We start from the raw sequence: 17,851 nt of genomic DNA on the forward strand, positions 1-17,851 counted from the left end.
TAAAATCCTCAGCGAAGCTCTGGGCTTTGCAGGGGGCAGGTTGTGCATGTGTGTGGGGCTGCTCTGCCTTCGAGGCTTCCCCCTGCCTGTGCCCTCCTGCTGCCCAACCTGCGGTGGGGTACGTGGGTGGCAGAGTCCCCTGTCCCCTCCCAGGGGTGCTGGCAGGGGTGGTCCTGCAGGACAGCACCCTTGGGCCCCCACTGACCTGCTGAGAACTGTTAGAGTTAACACTGTGGTCGGATTTAGCACTTTCTTCATTACCTCACACTTCATAAATAAATAAGTTTGCAACAGCCTGGGTTGGCTTTTTCCATGCAGTCGGCTGTGGGTTTCCATGCATCACATCGTGAGGCTCCTTGGGGGGGCTGACCTGGCCCCTGTGTTTTGGGGTATCCTGGACATTGAATGGGAGTTAATATATTTTGCACCAGGGCTCGACTGTGCCAAGACTGAGCTCTTTGTCCTGGTTTTCTCCCAGCAATTGAAGAAGTGTTCATAGTGGTGGGGCCAGGGAAATGAATCACCTGGATTATTTTTCCTCTTTTTAAGTGGTTTTATTGGCAAGGAGGGGCAGAGAGAGCCCACACTGGGCTCAGAGGAGGCTTTGGTGTAACTATAAACCCCCCTAATGGGGCTCGGGGCAGGCAGTGTGGGGTGATCACCGCCCCACAGGTCAGGGGCTGTGGCTGGCAGTAACCCTATAGGGAGGGGGGAATGCAATCCCCTCGCTTCCAGGGGCATTGGAGAACTCCCTATCCCAGATCTGCCAAGTGGATGAAATTATATATATGTGTGTTCTCCGTGCTGCCCCCAAACTCAATGCATTTGGGTTTCCTTTGTCCTGGCAGCAAAAGTCTTACTCTAAATGCAGGAGGGACATGGGATCCTGTTACTGCTGAGGAGTCAGGAGAGAGGAGCTGCTGCTGGAGATTCAATCACCCGGGGGAAACCAGCCTTAAACAGCAACCATTCCACCCAGAAGCCCTTAAACACCCACCCTTTGGTTCCAGCAACATTTCGCGCTCTGTGTGTTGCATCACACCGTGTCACAGCCGTTCAGAGCTGCATTAAAAGGTGCTCTCGTGACCTACAGCTTAACCAGGGAGCAGGGTGACCTAAATCTGACACCTCGCCCATGCGCAGGAAACAAAGCCCAGATGTACCAGCCCTCAAACGGTTATTTTTGTTGTGTGTACACTCACACTTGCAGCCTGGCTGTCTTTTTTCAGCTCAAGGTGACCCTCCCGAGAAGCTTTTTAGTGAGTTGGGCTTTTTGATTTCGTGCTCAAGGCACATCAGAGGTTTGAAACATTAATTATCTTTCTTGGAAGTGATGAGCAAATCCACGGTCTGAGCTGAGACTGTTACCAGTGGGAGATGTAGTTGGTCGGGGGTGAAATAAGGAACAGCTCCAGTTTTGCATGTACCTTTGAGTTCTCCTGCTTAAAGCTGCATACACAAGTACACACCTACCTGAAACTTCCCTGGTTACTGGTGCATGTGTCTCCTCTCATATCACCAGTCAGGATGAGGAAAGGAGACTGACAGTGCTGTGAAGTGAATAAAATAAACACACAGGGCTTTCCCCCTTGCTTGTTCAGCACTGCAGTTTGTGAGTGTCAGCTGTAATCACCACAGTTCGGTGTTTCCGGGCCTGAATTAGTTATTTTTTTATCACACACTGCCCTGCTCACACCCTGCTCCTTGCTGTACCCCCCAAACCACCTCTGCTCGCCCATCACATCAGCACCGGCCTGGGGGTGTCGTGGGCACGATGCCGCCTTCACGCCTGGGCTGGCAAATTTTTTAGGACAGTTTCCCCGAGCGGCGATAATCCTCCTTCCCTTGCCGAGGCGGGCCGGCTGCCCGCACCCCCCTTCCCTCCCGGCCCGCAGCCTCCCTCCCGCTGTTGCCATGGCGGAAAGGCATGTGTGTTTTGCCGGGGGAAAAGCGCACCGAGGAGGTTTGCCATGGCAACCGCCTCCCCATTTCCCTGCCCTCTGTTGCACCGGAGACAGCCGCCCGCCTCTCCCCATCCCTCCAGTTGCTGTGGCGATGGGAGACGAGCCTCCGCCGGAGCCTGCGGTTGCCATGGCAATGTGCTCTTCTCCCTCGCCATGGCAACAGCCCCGCATCATCCTACTCTGCCCCGTTGCTATGGCAACAGCCCCCGCTCCTCATCCTCCCGCACCGTTGCCGCGGCAACAGCAGCCCTTCCACCCCGTTATACTCCCTGTAAAAAATAGGGACCGCGGGGCTGAGCCCCACGCGTGGACACGGGTGTGAGGGGCCCAGAGGGATTTTGGGGGGGGAAGAGGGGAGCAAAGGCCCCCAAAAGGAGGCAGGGGCGTGGGGATGGGTTTGGCGACCCGGAATGCGGGAAGGGGAACCGGGCTGGCTCTGGGGACCCGGGACTCGGGGAGGGAGGGACCCAGGGGTACGGGGAGAGACCGGGGGACACGGGGAAGAACCGCGGCTGGGTCTGAGGACCCGCGGGGCGAGACCGCAGGGGACACGGGGAAGGACAGCTGGGGCACTGGGGAGGCCGGACACGTGCGAGGGCCCGGGGTCACGGGGGGCGGGCTTGGGACACGTGGAGGGCCCCGGGGGCACCGGGAGCGACCGCTCTTGGCTCCGAAACGCCGGCGGGCAGGGCACACGGTGCTCGGGGCCAAAAGGCCCGGACCCTAACCCCGCGGGCGCCGCCCGCCCCGTCCCGCCCCCGTCCCGCCCCGCCGTGGCCGGCCGGGCCCATGGCGGCGGCGGCCCGCGCTGTGCCTGGGCCGGGCCCCGCGGCCGCCGCGGCCGCTCGTGGTGATCCTGCGGAGCCACCGGCACGGGAAGTACGCGCTGGCGCTGGCAGCTCGGGCTTGCGCCTCGCGGGGAGATCGCAGCGCCGACTCCATGCAAGGTACGGCCGGGAGCGGGCCCGGGCCCCGGGCCGGGCCCGCGGGCCCGCTGGGGAGGCGGCCTGGGCTGCACCGCCGGGAGGCCCCGGGCTGGGCCCTGAGGGGGCGGCAGGGCCCGGGCGGGGCTCGGAGGGGCTCAGCCCCGGGTGGCTGCGCTCGGTGCCCCCCCGCGGAGCCCCCGGGCCCTGTGTCGGGGTGCCTGCCGGGGAGAGCACGGGGAGCGGATCCTGCTCGCTGGGAGCGCTCCCGGTGCCCCGTCCCGGTGCCCCTGTCCCAGCCCCAGTGACCCTGTCCCGGTGCCCCTGCCCTGGTGACCCTCTCCAGGTCCCGGTGACCCTGTTCTGATGACCCTGTTCTGGTGACCCTGTCCAGGCCACAGTGCCCCTGTCCGGACATGGTGCCCGTGTCCTGTCCCAGCCCTGGTAGCCTTGTCCCGGTGCTCCTGTCCCAGCCCAGTGTCCTGGTGTCCCTGTCCTGATGCCCCTCTCCCAGTCCCACTGTCCCAGTCCCAGTGCCCCTGTCCTGATGTCCCTGTCCCAGCCCTGGTGCCCCTGTCCCGGTGGGTAGTTGTTTGTTCTGTGTGAGCAGTGTCACCATCTCCTCTCCTGCAGCCAGAGGACAGTGCCCTGTGGGTTTGTGGGCTCTGAACATGGCAGCACAACCAAAACTGCAGGGCTGGGAGTATACAGCCCCCCCATCCCAAATAAAATCCTTTTGAAAGGAAACCAAAACAAAGCTGTTTTAATTTTAGCCCACCCAAAGCTATGTGGAGGTGTAAGGGGTTAACTGAGGGAGGCAGCAGCTGGAGTTACTTAGTAATGAGTGACACCCAGGGTGATATCCTCCTCACTAGCAAAGAGACACCAAGAGATATGGGAAAGGGTATTAAAAATTATATTTGCTACTTGCCAGTGACAAGTGGTGTTGTCTCTTATTGCAAACAGCAGCATGGAATAAATATATCAGTTGTTTACTTGGGTTCAGTCAACGCTGAGGAGCCATACCTCATTTTTTGGTCCTAATGGTGTTCAGCTGCAGGATCTTTGTCACAATGTACATTTCGGCCACCACAAGAATAACAATTTTGTTATTGTTTAACAAAATGTTTTCCTAATCCACACTTTCATGGTCTTCTTCCTGTAGTGCCTGAACTTTCCACCAAGTTTAACGTTTGATGTATTTATTATGCTTTCTAAAAAGGTGTTTTCTGCCAACACCACCCTTTGTGCTGCTCAGGGACACACGCCTGCTGTGCTGTGCCCACCTCCTGGTTTCCTGCCCCAGCCTGCCACTGCTGGTCACTGTTTGTGTCCTAGAGAGCTAAACTTAAAAACTCCCTCTCCTGATTTTGGAGCAAGCAATCAGAAAGTAATTTCATGGAATGTTTTCCTTAAACTCTTGGGGAAGAAGCGTTTGAGGTCTGAGCTGAAGTGACAAAATCCCGCAGGGGCAAAACATTTGTGCAAAGCACGAGGAAGCTTTGTCCAGCTTTAATAGCAGGGAAGTGGCTGTTGGCTTGAATGATCCTGTGAACACAAGGCTGCTGCTGCTGCACCCCAAGCTCTGCAGACGTGGTTGGGGCCGCCTGGCACGCTGCGAATTCCCGCCGCACGCTGGTGGATGTTTTGGAGCGTGTATTTTGTGCTCTGGTTGTTTCAGGTCCCACTGTGGGAATGCGGGCGCTGGGAGGACTCTGCTGCAGGCGCCCAATGGCATCCGGGCTCCGGTGGCTCTTGTCCTCCTTTCCTTTTAATCTCATTCTAGCGTGACTGTGGAGCCAGAGCCGAGCAGCTCCGCTGTTTTATCCTGTAATGCACCGTGCTGCCGGCGCGGCCCCGAGGGGCGGCGAGGAGGGGGAGCCCGGCAGCCCCAAGGCCCGGCCCCGAGGGGCTGCGCCTCCCCCACCACGCTCCACTGACCCCCCGTGCCCCCCCAGCCGGGGCTGCTTTCTTGCTGGCTTTGTTCCCGTGGAATATTGTCTCCCCCCGTGGCGTATCCCTCCCTCTGCCACGCAGAGCTGGCTCTGGTGTCCCTGTGGAAGAGTTGCCGGGTTTTAAAAACCCCATTGCTCATTCTGGACTGACAGCTGCCAGCGACCGTGTCGCCCTCAGCCCCCGCTGTCCATTCATCCCTGGGCTCCGTGGAGCTCTGACAAATGCTGGCAGTGTTTTGGGCAGCTGCTGGAGCTGGAGCCAGGCTCGGGAAGGGGCCAGGGAGCCCCCAGCCCACCTGTTCCACACACAGGCACCACTCCATCTATCTCCAGGGTGTTTTCGTCATGGCTGTGAGTTGCTGTGGTCAAATTACAGACTTCGCTGCTGCCTGCTTGCAGCTCAGGAGCTCTGGTTAATCTGCTGGCCTCTTAATCTTTCTTTTTGTCCTTTCTGTTGCTGTTTGTCATCCCACTGAGTTTTGTTGATGAGTAAGTAATTCCTTGGAAAGCCAGGCAGGGTGAAGCCAGTCCTATTTCTTCATTCCTGGCAGAGTAATGAACATGCAGCAATCCCAATTGCTTACAATCCCACTGTCCCTTCTGGATTTCACCCTTGGAAGTGGTGATGCAGTCCTTCTCCAGAGATTGCTCTAGTACACTGGGTACATTTATTAGTTAGTGTTTCAAGTCATGACGTTTTAAGAGCCTTTGCTGACATCACTCTCCTGGCAGGGGTCAGAGTGGGGAGTGAATTGTTTTCTCCTTGCACCTTTGCTTGGTTTGGGTCCTCCATGCCCGTCTCCAGCTGGGAGATCCCTTGGTCCCCGTGAAATGTTGATGCTTTTCCTGGCTGTAGGTGGTTTGAGTGTGTCTGGGGCCAGTCATATCACCTTGTATTCTGTGGTATAGAAGTACCAGGGGGTACCTTTCCCCCGCGAGCGCCGATGGTGACAGAGGGGCAGAGTTTGGGATTGTGGGTGAAACTGGTGGCAGAGCCAGGCTTTGGGAGAACCTGCCCTTCCCGGGCTGCGGATCCTCGAGGCACCACGTCCTGGGGATCTCTGGTGTTTGTGTCTCCTGCCTCAGTGTCCCCAAGGGGACGGCGCTGCCCTTCCAGCCCGGAGCCGCGGGGCCGCCTGTGCGGGGGCTCAGCGCAGAGGTGGGAGGACGCCGTCAAGGCTAAGCATCTTTAGTCCTGGCTTGTGTTCCGTGTCTCGGAGGCCGGCTGCTCCAGGCTGCTGCTAATCTGTTTTGGGGCCTTAGAAAGCAACAAAGGCTTATCTGAGCCACTGGCTGAAAATAGAAATGAGTGTCAGGAGGACGTCTCGGTGCGAGGCCCTGCCGACAGCCAGCTGGTGGAAACCTTCTCTGGGCTTTGCTGGGTGTGTGTAAAAGGCTGCCTTTGTTTCCTCCCAGCCCACACACTGACACCGCATTCCTCCTCTGGTTGCCAGATACTCCAGGAGCCTCTCGGGTGTTTAATCTCCAGGAGAACCTGGGGATTGCAGCCTGAACTGTGTATCCTGGATCTGCCCGTGCAGGGCACTGGGAGCTCCTGCCTGACTCCGAGCCTCACATCAACCCGCTGTATTCACTGTGATTGCAGGCAGACAGTGGGAATTGGAGGAGCTGAAGGGCTGGAAATGGGGAGAGCAGGCACTGAGCCAAAGCTCACCGAATTCAAAGGCTTTTGGTGCCGACTGGAGCCCTGTGTTGAATGGAGCTGCTGAGCCCAGGGATCAATAGGCTGCCTGCAGCCACGGGGCATGTTGGCAGAGCTGCCTGTGGGCCTCTCCTGCCTGCTCACCATCCCCTGAGGCAGCTGGGTTTCTGCAGGGCAGAAGGGAAGAGCATTTGGTTGCCCTCCCTCTGCCCTGCCCCGGGGAGAGCCTTTCAGGACGGGAGCAGGAGCCGGCCCTCGCCCTCCCAGCAGCAAGTGCCAGAGTTAGGCAAGACAGGAGTGGTGCCGGTTCAGCCACCCCAGTAGCTCACATGACTGCTCCAGGCAGGGATTGGGCTTCCCTGCTCCACTAACCTTGGATTGTCCCTGGCTGCCACTCCATGCCTGGTGCCCGTGGGTCACCTCTGTGTCACCTTGTCCTGTCTGGGACCAGGGGAGCAGTGGGTGGAGGTCATGCTGCAGCCGGAGGCTTGGCAGCTTCTCAGAGGGTATTAAGGGGAAATTTATTTCTTAAAGTCTGGCTCTCTGGCTGGGGTGGTTTCTGGTTGATGGAGGAGGAAATGAGTACAGCTATTTCCAGTCCTTTTTCCCATTATCAGAGTTTATCCCAAGCTGAGAGACTTCTCTAAGCAGGAAGGTGCTGTGAACAAAACACGTCCTTCCAAAGTACCTCCTTTATCATGCAGAGCTGGGCTGGGCTGAGAGGCTTTGTGTGCCCCACTGCCAGCACCCTTGGGATGCAAGTTCCCACTCTGATCCCTGTTTATCTGCAGCTCTGCAGAGCCTTGCAGCACCCACTGACAGGTGTGCTCGGGACAGTGCCGGGGCACAGGACACCCCGTGCTGAGGAGGGCTGTGTTTGCATGCCATGGGAAGCAGGGTGAGGGGCCATCCTCCCTTCTCCTGGGTGGAATCTGCTCTCATCAGGAAGGGCTCTGCTGAGCTGTGGGGATGGGACTCCAGCCCGAGGCATCTCCAGTCCTCGCACCGCCTGGATCTGTGGGCTGGGCTGTGGCTGGTGCTTTATGCAGCCTGGAGGGTGGATTTGGTGCATCTGCTGGGATCCAGGTTGTCTTGGCTCTTTGCCAGGAATGTTCCTGAGGGGTTGGTTTGGGTGGCTTTTCTCCCTGTGCTGCTCTCACTGAGGGCCAGCATGTCTCAGCAGTGCTCTCCCAGGTTATGTATCCCAAACTTGAGACTGAAGACACGTCAAATGCTGCTGGTTGTGTTCACCAGTGTCTCCTGGCACCTTGGCCAGGACAGTGCCACTTTTTCCTGGGGTCACTGACCTGCACTGATGTGTAGCTTGCTCTGTATCCAAGTGTCTCAAGGGAGACCAGGCAGCATGTCAGGCTTTTAAGGTGTGCCTGAGCTCAGACTGTTTGTGTGTGTTTAGGAGGCTCCATGGAGTTCCATGTTGCATCCAGAGAGATCTTTGTGTGTTACAGGAAGCAGTGATCCTTGTCCTCACATGAGACTCCGTGCTGTGCTGGAAATGGGTGTCTGGAGAGAGGTACCTCTGAGCTTTTAGCTGCAAACAGCAGCAGATGAGGAGGTGGCAGCTTGGAGGTAGCTGCCCTTGTTTCAGAGCTCTGTGCTGGGCTGGTGGCATTGACTGGGCTCTGACTCTGCTCTCTGATTGTTCAATCAGCCTTTCCATCCCTAATTGCAGGGTTATATCAAACCAGGAAAGCAGTCACGTGTGCTTGGACTCAACGGTTCATCTCCCATGGGCAGGAACAAACACCAGAGAGATGCAGTTTGGCCCTGGCAAGAGCAGGAGTTGGCAAGATTCCTGCTGCCCTGCCTGAATAGGGCACGTGCCCCTGCCTGTGCTGCCTGCTCCAGAGACCAGCAAGGGGCTTTGAGGGGTGACTGGGACAGGCAGGGGCTGTAGAGGGGGGAAGGAGCAGTGGTTGGTGCAGGTTTCATGGGACACAGAGGTGAAGGACGGGCTCTTTTCTCTTCCCCAGGTGTACAAGGGCTTGGACATCATCACCAACAAGGTTTCTCCTCAGGAGCAGCGTCTGTGCAGGCACCACATGATCAGCTTTGTGGATCCCCTTGTCTCCAACTACACAGTGGTGGATTTCAGGGACAAAGCCATGGCTCTGATATCCTTTCACACTGCAGCCTGCCTGGTCAAGCAGATATGGGCTTCCCACCTCTATGGCCAGACCTGCCACAGAGATCAGTGTTTGGGCTCTCATATCCCAACTAACTCTGTTTTTTCAGAGGATATTGCTGGTGGGGGGGGTTGGGGCTTCTCTTACCCAGCTAATGCTCAGGGCAGCCCAGGGAAGATCTCTGCTGCTCTGCAACAGCTGAGCTGGGCATTGCCCTCCCTGGCAGTCCCTGGGTGTCTGAGTTTTTGGTGGTGGCTGGCAGAGGTAACAGAGAGATGAGGGACACCTTTAAGCCTGTCCTGCAGCCTCACTGGCCCTGTGGGCCTGGGAGAGTGGGCCCCAAGGTGCTGCTTCCCTCAGCCCTCCCTCCCTGCCTTGCATCTGTGCTTAGCCTCCCTGACTATGGCACATTGAAGATATCTTTGCCCGAGACAAGATCCCGATTGTTGTGGGAGGAACCAACTACTACATCGAGTCCCTGCTCTGGAAGGTCCTTATCAACACCAAGGTACCGTGGGGGGCTGGGAATCCCTCTGGGAAGGGGTTAGAGACCCTGAGATTAGCTCAGTTGGTTAGACTGCTAAACTGAGCTGTCTAAACTGAGTGCTAAACTGAGTTGGTTAGGTGCTAAACATGCCAAGACTGTGGGTTCACTTAAGAGTTGGACTTATTGATCCTCTTGGGTCCCTTCCAACTTAGAATACTCTGTTATTCTGCGAGCCCCACGTTCAAGGCAGGCTCGGTGCTGCCCCTGCTAGAGTGGGGCAAGGAGAACCCCTTGTTCACCCCGTGGGCCTGGAGGATCTTTTTTACTTCCTCTGGCCTTGCACAGGGATGAGCGGTTTGATTCAGGGCTGCCTTTGTGCCCCACAGGAGAAGACCAGCAGTGCCCCTGGGCCGGTCAGCGACAGGAAGGTGGAGCTGGAGCAGCTGGACAGCGCTGAGCTGCACCGCCGCCTGAGCCGGGTGGACCCCGAGATGGCGGCCAAGCTGCACCCCCACGACAAGCGCAAAGTGGCCCGGTGAGCTTGGCATGCCCGGGGCAGGAGGTGCCAGGGCCCAGCACCCCTTCCCCAGGGAATCGTGTGCCTGGGAAGGCGGCTCTCCCACCCTGGGCTCTGCTCCTGGCCTCGCAGCAGGACCTTGGAGCACCGGGGTTGGGGAGCTCTCTGGGCTCTGAGACCTCTGGCCATGCAGCCCCCTGCCTGAGCTGCCTTTGGGGTCCAGGGCAGCGCCTCACCCCTGGGCTGTGCACACCGGGGCTGCTCCCGCTGCCCTGCCCCAGCAGCAGGGTTTATCTGGAGCTATTTAAAGACAAGCTGCTGTGCTGGCTGAGTAACATAGCTGAGCTCTGTGGGAACAGCACGGCAGCAAGACCAGGCTTGCTGCTTTGGCGGGCCCATCCCAGCCGAGCCCTGGCCCGGGGGGGAGCAGAACACCACCCACCCCATTCGCACGGTGCAGGGGACAGAGGGTTGGGCACCCAGCACAGCTTCCTGCACCTCCCTGGCTGGGCTGGGCTGGGCTGAGCTGGTGGTAAAGCTCTGCAGCAGCATCGGCAGCGCTGGCCCCTTCCCTGCAGCCCTGCCTGGCTGGAAAGGGCAGGGCTGGAGCCAGGTCCCTGTCCCCTGCAGGGCTTGTCCCAGTGCCAGGCAGGAGTGGGTGGCTGTGCTCTGGGCTCCTTGGGTGCCCCCAGGACCTGGGTGTGCACGGATGCCGGGCACGGGAGAGGGATGAAACCTGCCCTCCCCCCACATGAGAGGGTTGGATCCCAGCAAGTGTCTGCGGTTCCCTTTGCTGGAGCCCCCGGGGCTGCTGGGGAAATGGGAAAAGCTCATTCTCACCGAGCCTCTGAGCTCTGTCTGTCTCTGCTTACAGGAGCCTCCAAGTGTTTGAAGAGACAGGGATCCCCCACAGTGAAATCTTGCACCAGCAGCAGGAGGAGGAAGGTGGGGGGCCCTTAGGTGGGCCCCTGAAATACCCACATTCCTGCATCTTGTGGCTCCATGCAGACCAGGCAGGTGAGAGCGGGCTCCTGGCTGGCTAAGGTGGTGCAGGGTTGGGCTGACTCCCTGCTTCTGCCCCAGCCTCCTCCCTGGAGAAGGCAGCAATTCCTTTGGCACCAGTGGGTGTGACAGAAAGCTCATTCCCCTCACTTGCTGGGCCCTGCCTTGCTGGGGTGGGGCGGGAGGTTGGCAGTGCCGAATCACGTCCTGGCACACTGTCCAGCCCTGGGCCTCCTGAGGGCAGAGCTCCAGGGACTGAAGGTGCCCTGCTGTCCTGCCCCCAGCTCTGGATGCCCGTCTGGAGAAGCGGGTGGATGACATGCTGGCTGCAGGGCTGCTGGAGGAGCTGCAGGACTTCCACCGCCGCTACAACCGCCAGAAGGTGGCCGAGAACCGGTGGGTGAGGAGGCAGCTCCTCTCTGCTCCCACTCCCCAGCTTCCTCTGGGAAGGGCTGGGACAAGGGGATGGCTGTGACTCTCGCCCCTTGTCTTGTTCCCCAGGCAGGATTACCAGCATGGCATCTTCCAGTCCATTGGCTTCAAGGAGTTCCACGAGTACCTCGTCAGTGAAGGGAATTGCTCACCTGAGACCAGTGCCCTGCTGCTGCAGAAAGGTGGGAGGAGCACCCTGTGTGCCCCACGTCCCTCAGCCCCACACAGCTCCAGATGACACCACAAAATGGTCTGAACCAAGGTCAGACCTTGGGGCAGGTCTTGTTGGGGCTGAGCTGCACCTTTCTCTCTGCATTTCCCACTTCTGCCAGCTCAAGAGAGCAGGGACTCATTTTCCAGGGCTTGGAGAGCATCTCTGAGCATACCCAGAGCAACCCCTCCCTTCCCCCAGGCCTCGTTGCAGGATGTACAGGGCACAGCATGACGTGGGATCTGGGGCTGGTCTACTTGGGTGATGGGATCCCAGCTGGGCTGTGAATGCTGTGCAGAACAGGGGTAGAAAGGAGGACTGAAGCAGAACTCAAGGAGGATTCAGTGTGGAGATGGAGACTGAAGAAACCACAGAAATGATAAAAGGCTTGAAAACAAGTCTGGTGCAGAAGGGACTTGTTTTGTCTGCTCAGGAGACTATTAGGAGGGATATGATAAGCCTGGTATGAAATATTGACTGGTGGTACAGTGGTAAATCATCCTCTGGGCCCACTGTGGGTGGGACAAGCAGTCCTGGGCTCCATTTGTGCAGAGAATCGTTCAGTTAGGCATTATGAGAGCAGTGCAGCCCTTGATTGTCCTACCTGCTAAAAGCTTCAGAATGGAGGGTTTGGGCTCTTTCCACCCACTGTTCATTCAGGGGTATTTGGGACATCTTATCCAGCCTTTCCATGCTACCACTGCCCCTACACTATCTGTCAGGGCTTGACCTCTTTACTGTGATGACCCTTCTCAGTGCTGGCTCAAGCCCCCCCAGACTGACAGTAGAAATAATTCTTGTGGTGCCACCCAGCACAAACATCTGCCTTGTGTGATTCCCCCCCTGGAGCCAACAGCCTCTTCTCACTGCTTTGAGCTCAGTTTGCAGCATTGCCCTGACCTTTGGGGTGGTTTTTTTCCTCTTCTTTAATCCCCCTGTTTCAAAGGGATCCAGGCCCTGAAGCAGGTGACCAAGAAATACGCCCGGAGGCAGAACAAATGGGTGCGGAACCGCTTCCTGAAACGTGAGTCCTCTGTTCCCACCCCTGTTCTTGCACCTCTCCTCATCCCTCCTCAGTGCATCCCCCACTCCAGCTGGAGGGGGGAGAGTGGTGCTTTGGGGCAGTCTGTGTCCATGTGTGCCCTGAGCACAGCCTCTCATCCCAGACACTCAGAAGCCACCTCCTCCTCACTCTACCCTGTACCCCATCCCCTCTCCACAGCAGTGCCATCAGGATGGATAAAATCCCAACAGGACACAGTAAGCCCTGTGCCAGGCTCTGGTGGATGATGATGATGGCCACAGCATCCCTGCAGATTATCCCACCAGCAGCTCCTGAGGGGCTCAGGGAGGGGGTCCCCACGCACCCACACATGCTCCTGGCTCTGCAGGGAGAAAAGCCCATTTGACAGCTGCCCTCCAGATTAGGAGCAGGAGCCCTGTGGCTGCTCTTAGCCTGGGCTGTGCTCTCTGTGGTGGCAGGGAGCCAGCAGGACTTCCCTGTCCCAGCCCCAGCCTTGGAGCAGGGCCAGCAGCAGCAGCTGGGAGCCGGGCACTTGTTGAAAGGTGCTCGGTAGGGGCAAAACAACAATAAAATAAACAATAATAATAATAATAATAATAAAGAAAAGGCAGGGAGAAACTCAAGTCAGAAGAAAGATGGACTTTGAACAGGGCTCAAGAGCTCTCCTGGAGCCATGTGCTGGGTGGGTGCAGCTCACCTTTCTGGTGGCAGGTGTGCTTCAGGTGGGCCCTGTCGGGGCCTTGTTTGTGGGTACAGCAATAAAACCAGCACCTGCTGGGGACTGGCAGGCGGCACCTTTTGATGGCTTTGTCTGGGCAGGGACAACCATGTGCCCGTGGGCAGGTGAATTGTGGAGGGCAGGTGAGTTGTGGAGGGCAGGTGAGCCACAGAGAGCAGCCACGTTGCCCCAGGGAGCTGGCACTCTCTCAAAGCAGCTCTCTCACCCAGGCTGGGCTGCAGCAAGTGCCCCGTGCCCTGGCATCAGTCCCAGGGTGGCTGTGGACCTGTCCCTTGTCAGGTTGAGGCACTGGTAAAGTATCTCCTGCCATGACCTGGGAGCACCAGCCCCTGCACAATCAATTATGGCTCTGAGGCTCCACGTCTGCATCTTCTTGTAAGCTTGGTGTGATGGCTTTGTGCCTGGATCCAGCTTTTTCATCTTCCTCAGCCTCCTGTGGGCCATGGCTGGGGTGGGGTGATTGTTCTTGTGATGAGCTGTTGGCATGCTCAGGTTCTGCAGTGCTCTCCTGAAGGCAGCCAGCCGTGGAGAGGCTTCCTTGAGTTCCAGGGTGTTCCTGCTGCTTGCAGGGGCGATGCCCCCGTAATTTTGGCTCTGGAAAACCTGGTGCTGTTTGCTTCTGAATACTGAACAACAGCTAGATAGGAAAGAGCAGAGCAGATCTCTTCTTCTCCCCGTGGGTGTGGGGCGGGATGCTGGGGGGTTCTGGTGGTGACCTGCCTTTCCGTGTCTCTGTAGGTCCTGGGCCCAACGTGCCACCAGTGTATGGCTTGGAGGTGTCTGATCTCCAGCGTTGGGAGGAGGATGTGCTGAAACCTGCTCTGGAGATTGTGGAGAGCTTCATCCAGGTACTGGATAACTGGAGTGAACACGTGAGCAGTGGCAGTCTTAGCAGTTTCCAGGCCCCATGACTTGGCACACAGTCTCTCCCTTGAGCAGGGCTGGCTGCTTACATGTCCAGCCTTGGGCTTTCCTTGCAGTAGTAGAAGTTTGTTGTCTAAGCTGAAAATTTCTCCTAATGCCCAGTGTTCCACTTGATAAAACTGCAGTGTTTGTCCTGCCGACCTTAGTGTCTGGGTTTGGCGAGCCCACATCCCAAACTCATCTACCAAAGTGAACACAGAGGGGCAAATCCTCATGCCAGAAGCCAATTTGAGACATTATTTAATCTGCAGGGACGGGAGCCCCCGGCAGAGCCCCTGAAGATGGAGCACGATGTGACCGAGAACAAGCGGAGCCATCGCGTGTGTGAGCTCTGTGACAGGCTCATCCTCGGGGACAGGGAGTGGGCAGGTAGGATTCCAGCAGGGGGACAGGAGGGGCCTGGGAGGGTACACAGCGAGTGTGGTTATGTGGAGGGAGGGATGGAGCAGCTTCCCTGGCTGTCTCTGTGTGGCAGGATGACCCTCGGCACATGATCTTGGGCTTTCAAGGATTGTTTACAGCCCGTGGATGAAAGCAGCCATTTGCAAGCCCAGAGGGGGTGCAGGAGCTGTGCCACAGCAACCATCTGTCGGGCTTCCCCCCTTCCCCGGGCTTCCCCCCTTCCCCAGCACCCAGTAAACACAGGGAGTGTCATGCCAGGGATCTGGATGTAGCATCTGACTGTGTTTAGTCAGGGCTGCTGGTCCTTTACAACACTTTGGATGCTTCCTCAAAAAGCACAGAACAAATCTGTTTCTTCTAAAATTCTGCTGTATAAATGAAAGTATCTTAATGTTTTAATAGTTCTCTTTTGCTCCAGTATATCCTATTTGTATGGGGTTCTTTTTTTTTTTTTAAAAAGTATAGTAATAGAAAGGGATTTTCTATTTTCAATAGACTTACTTTAAAAGAGCTCAGCTGGAATCAGATTAAGTCAGTGAATTTATCTGTGCTGGGAGGCTCATGCTGAGAGCCAGAAACAAAAAGTAGTGGAGAAACTGGCTGCAGAAATGAAACTGGTAAATCTCCATGTGTTGCCCAAATGCAGGATGTGCAGGGTCGTGGTTTAACCCCAGCTGCATCCGAGCCTTGCACAGTGGCTGGTTTTGTCTGGGACAGCTGATCCCAACTGGCCCACTGCCCACCAGTGGGATGGGAGAGAGAACTGGAAGGGTAAAAGTGAGGAAAACTTGTGGGTTGAGTTAAACACGGTTTAATAGAGAAAGCAAAGCAAAACAAGGAATTAATTCCCTGCTTCCCATGGTTGGGCAGGTGCTCAGCCATCCCCAGTAAAGTCAGGCTCCATCACATCTAATGGTGACTTGGGAAGACAAACTTCATCCCTCCCTGTATCCCCCCCTTCCTCTTTCAGTTTTATATACTGAGCATGAGCCTTATGGTCTGGGATATCCCTGGGGTCAGCTGGGGTCAGCTGTCCCAGCTGTGTCCCCTCCAAACTCCTTGTGCACCCCCAGCCGTGGTGGCCTGAGGAGCAGAAAAGGCCTTGACACCGTTCAAGAGCTGCTCAGCAACAACAAAACATCCCTGAATTATCCACCCTGCGTTCAGCACAAACCCAAACACAGCCCCAGACCGGCCACTTTGAAGGAAACCAACTCTGCCCCAGCCAAAACCAACACACACAGACACAAGGTTGTTGATCTTCAGATTTGAAGGAGTTGCTTATTCCGACTGAGCTGGGGAAGTGCTGGAAGCAAAGATGGAAGCTCATTGTAATGAGATCAGTTTGTGAGTGCAGTTGTTATTTTAGCCAGTCTCAGCTTGGAGGTGCTTTGAAGGAGCTCTGCCTGCCCCAGAACTAGAGCACTCTCAGAGCTTTCAGGGTCCCTGTCACCCCTCCAGGTCCAGCAAGTTCTGTGACCGAGTGGGAGCTCCTCAAACACCACAGCTGCAGCTACATGTCCTTAGGGATGTCATCCCAGATTCCAATCGATTGTGACAGCACCTCCCTCAACCAAGACCAGCTGCTGTTCTCTGCATCCAGCTGAACTGGGCTCAAATCCCCCAGATGGTGGGAGAAAAATGGCCCAAAACCTGGGTGTTACTTGTGGCTGCAAAATGGAAAAGGAAGGTGAAAACAGTGGTGGGAACTGAGTGGATCTGCAATCTGGTCTGTTTTCTTAAGTCAAGTTGCAGATAGTTCTGGGAACTGCTCCCAGTACCCTGCTGGCTCTGGAAGATTTTAAAATTTTATGTAATTATACAATTTGTGTGGACTTAAAGAGCTCGACTCCCCAGATAGCAGCAGCAATCAGCCCTTCTTCAGCCACTGCAGCTTTGGTGTTGCTTGTGACAAATTGCAAGAGGTGAGACTTTACTTCAAGCTGAGGGTGACCCTCCAGCATTGTGATAAAGCAGCAGCTTTGCATGTAATTTCATCCTTTGGCAGAAAAAGGATGACTGGAAAACACCTGAGGGCCTTAATTCAGCGAGCAAATACCCTTGTTTAATTAAGGCCCTGCTTGAAAAGTTTGTGCTTTAATTGCTGCTCTGATCTCTTTGGAAACACAGAACCGCCCCGCTAAGGTGGTCAGACAAAGCACCTTCCCTGAGTTAAAAACACTGATAGAGGAGGTTTTGCTGTCCTTGAGGATGTGATTTCACACCAAAATGCAGCTCCTGCTGCCCTGCTGTGTCCATACAAGCTGAATCCCTGGGGTTACCCCTGTGTTCCCCTCTGTCTCCTGCTACAGTGCACTCCTGGCTGGGGCATTGCCCTGGGGTTATGCAGAAGTGTAGTTGTGCTCCAGGCTCCATCCCTGACTGCTCTGTAGATGCACAGGATATTCCCAGTGCTGTGGTGCAGGCATCCAGCCCTACAAATGATCCTGGCAGAGCTCCACGGGGAGCTGAGAGTTGCACAACCTCACCTGCAACCTGCAAAGTGCCGCCTCTTTGGAAACACTTTCCCTTCTCCCGCCCTCTTGGGAGAGGCTGGGAGCAGACTTGCTGGGAGAACTGAGTCATGACATGGACTCTTCTGCATGTACAGAACCAAGATTATTCCTTCTTCCAGTCCTCCCTGTGTTCAGGAGGAGGTTTGGGAGCATTGTCCCCCTCTGAGCCCTGATAGTTTGGCCTAGAAGTGTCCAGAGGAACAGCCAGGGCAGGGCTTGGGAGTTCACTTTTCTGCAGGAGTGAGTTGTGCGGGAGGGTGGGAAGGGAGGATCGAGTGTTTCCTCCTCCAAATTCCACAGATTAAACTGCCCTGTTTGCCTCCAGCTCACACAAGATCCAAATCCCACCTGCACCACCTGAAGAAGAGGAGGAAGCTGGAGGCAGCCGGCCATGCCACAGGGACTGCCGGGGACAGTGGGGACACAGAGACCTCGGATGAGGATGGCAGCCTGCCTGTGCCATAGGCCTGGAAACCAGCTGGCAAAGAGGATCAACTGTGCATCCACCTGCATGGCGAGGAAGCACCTTAGTCCTGGGCAGCCTTGAACCAACAAGCTGAGTCATTTTTTTGGGGATGAGGCAGGTGTGTGATGGCAAAGGCCGTCGGCTGCATTGGATCCTCTTCACGTGGCCTCACCCCGCCGTGTTCCCAAGCTTCCCCAGCCCTGCCTGGAAAGGGCTGGGCCCTGGGGCAAGGCTGCTGGAGCGTCCTCCCATGCAAAGTGTGAATTCCTGCCAGAGAGGCAGCGTTATCCTTGGAATGGTTGAGCTGATGCTGCTGGCATGCGGACGTGTGGATCCCAGAGACAAAAATACCCCCACTCCTCCAGCTTGGCCAGGAGTGCAGCTCCAGAGCTGAGGGAGCTCTTGCTGCCTTTATTGTGGAGAGGATATTTTTTTTTTGTTCTTTTATATGGAAATAAAGTTGCAGGATTATTGTGGGTTCA

The 17,851-nt window shown here is 56.5% G+C and overlaps 1 protein-coding gene across 1 annotated transcript; it reads left to right on the plus strand.

Moving 5' to 3' along the window:
* The first annotated feature begins 2,877 nt into the window (after positions 1-2,877).
* On the plus strand, positions 2,878-17,851 carry TRIT1 (tRNA isopentenyltransferase 1). Its single transcript, XM_018081252.1, has 11 exons — positions 2,878-2,907; positions 8,494-8,637; positions 9,059-9,157; positions 9,523-9,671; positions 10,528-10,670; positions 10,940-11,051; positions 11,157-11,269; positions 12,245-12,322; positions 13,800-13,909; positions 14,237-14,354; positions 17,229-17,851. The coding sequence occupies exons 1-11, from the start codon at positions 2,905-2,907 to the stop codon at positions 17,366-17,368; spliced, it is 1,209 nt and encodes a 402-aa protein (XP_017936741.1). The 5' UTR covers positions 2,878-2,904; the 3' UTR covers positions 17,369-17,851.

The sequence above is a fragment of the Manacus vitellinus genome, unplaced genomic scaffold (genome assembly GCF_001715985.3).
Source record: "Manacus vitellinus isolate BGI_N305 unplaced genomic scaffold, ASM171598v3 scaffold_52_pilon, whole genome shotgun sequence".
NCBI classification, from domain to species: domain Eukaryota; kingdom Metazoa; phylum Chordata; class Aves; order Passeriformes; family Pipridae; genus Manacus; species Manacus vitellinus.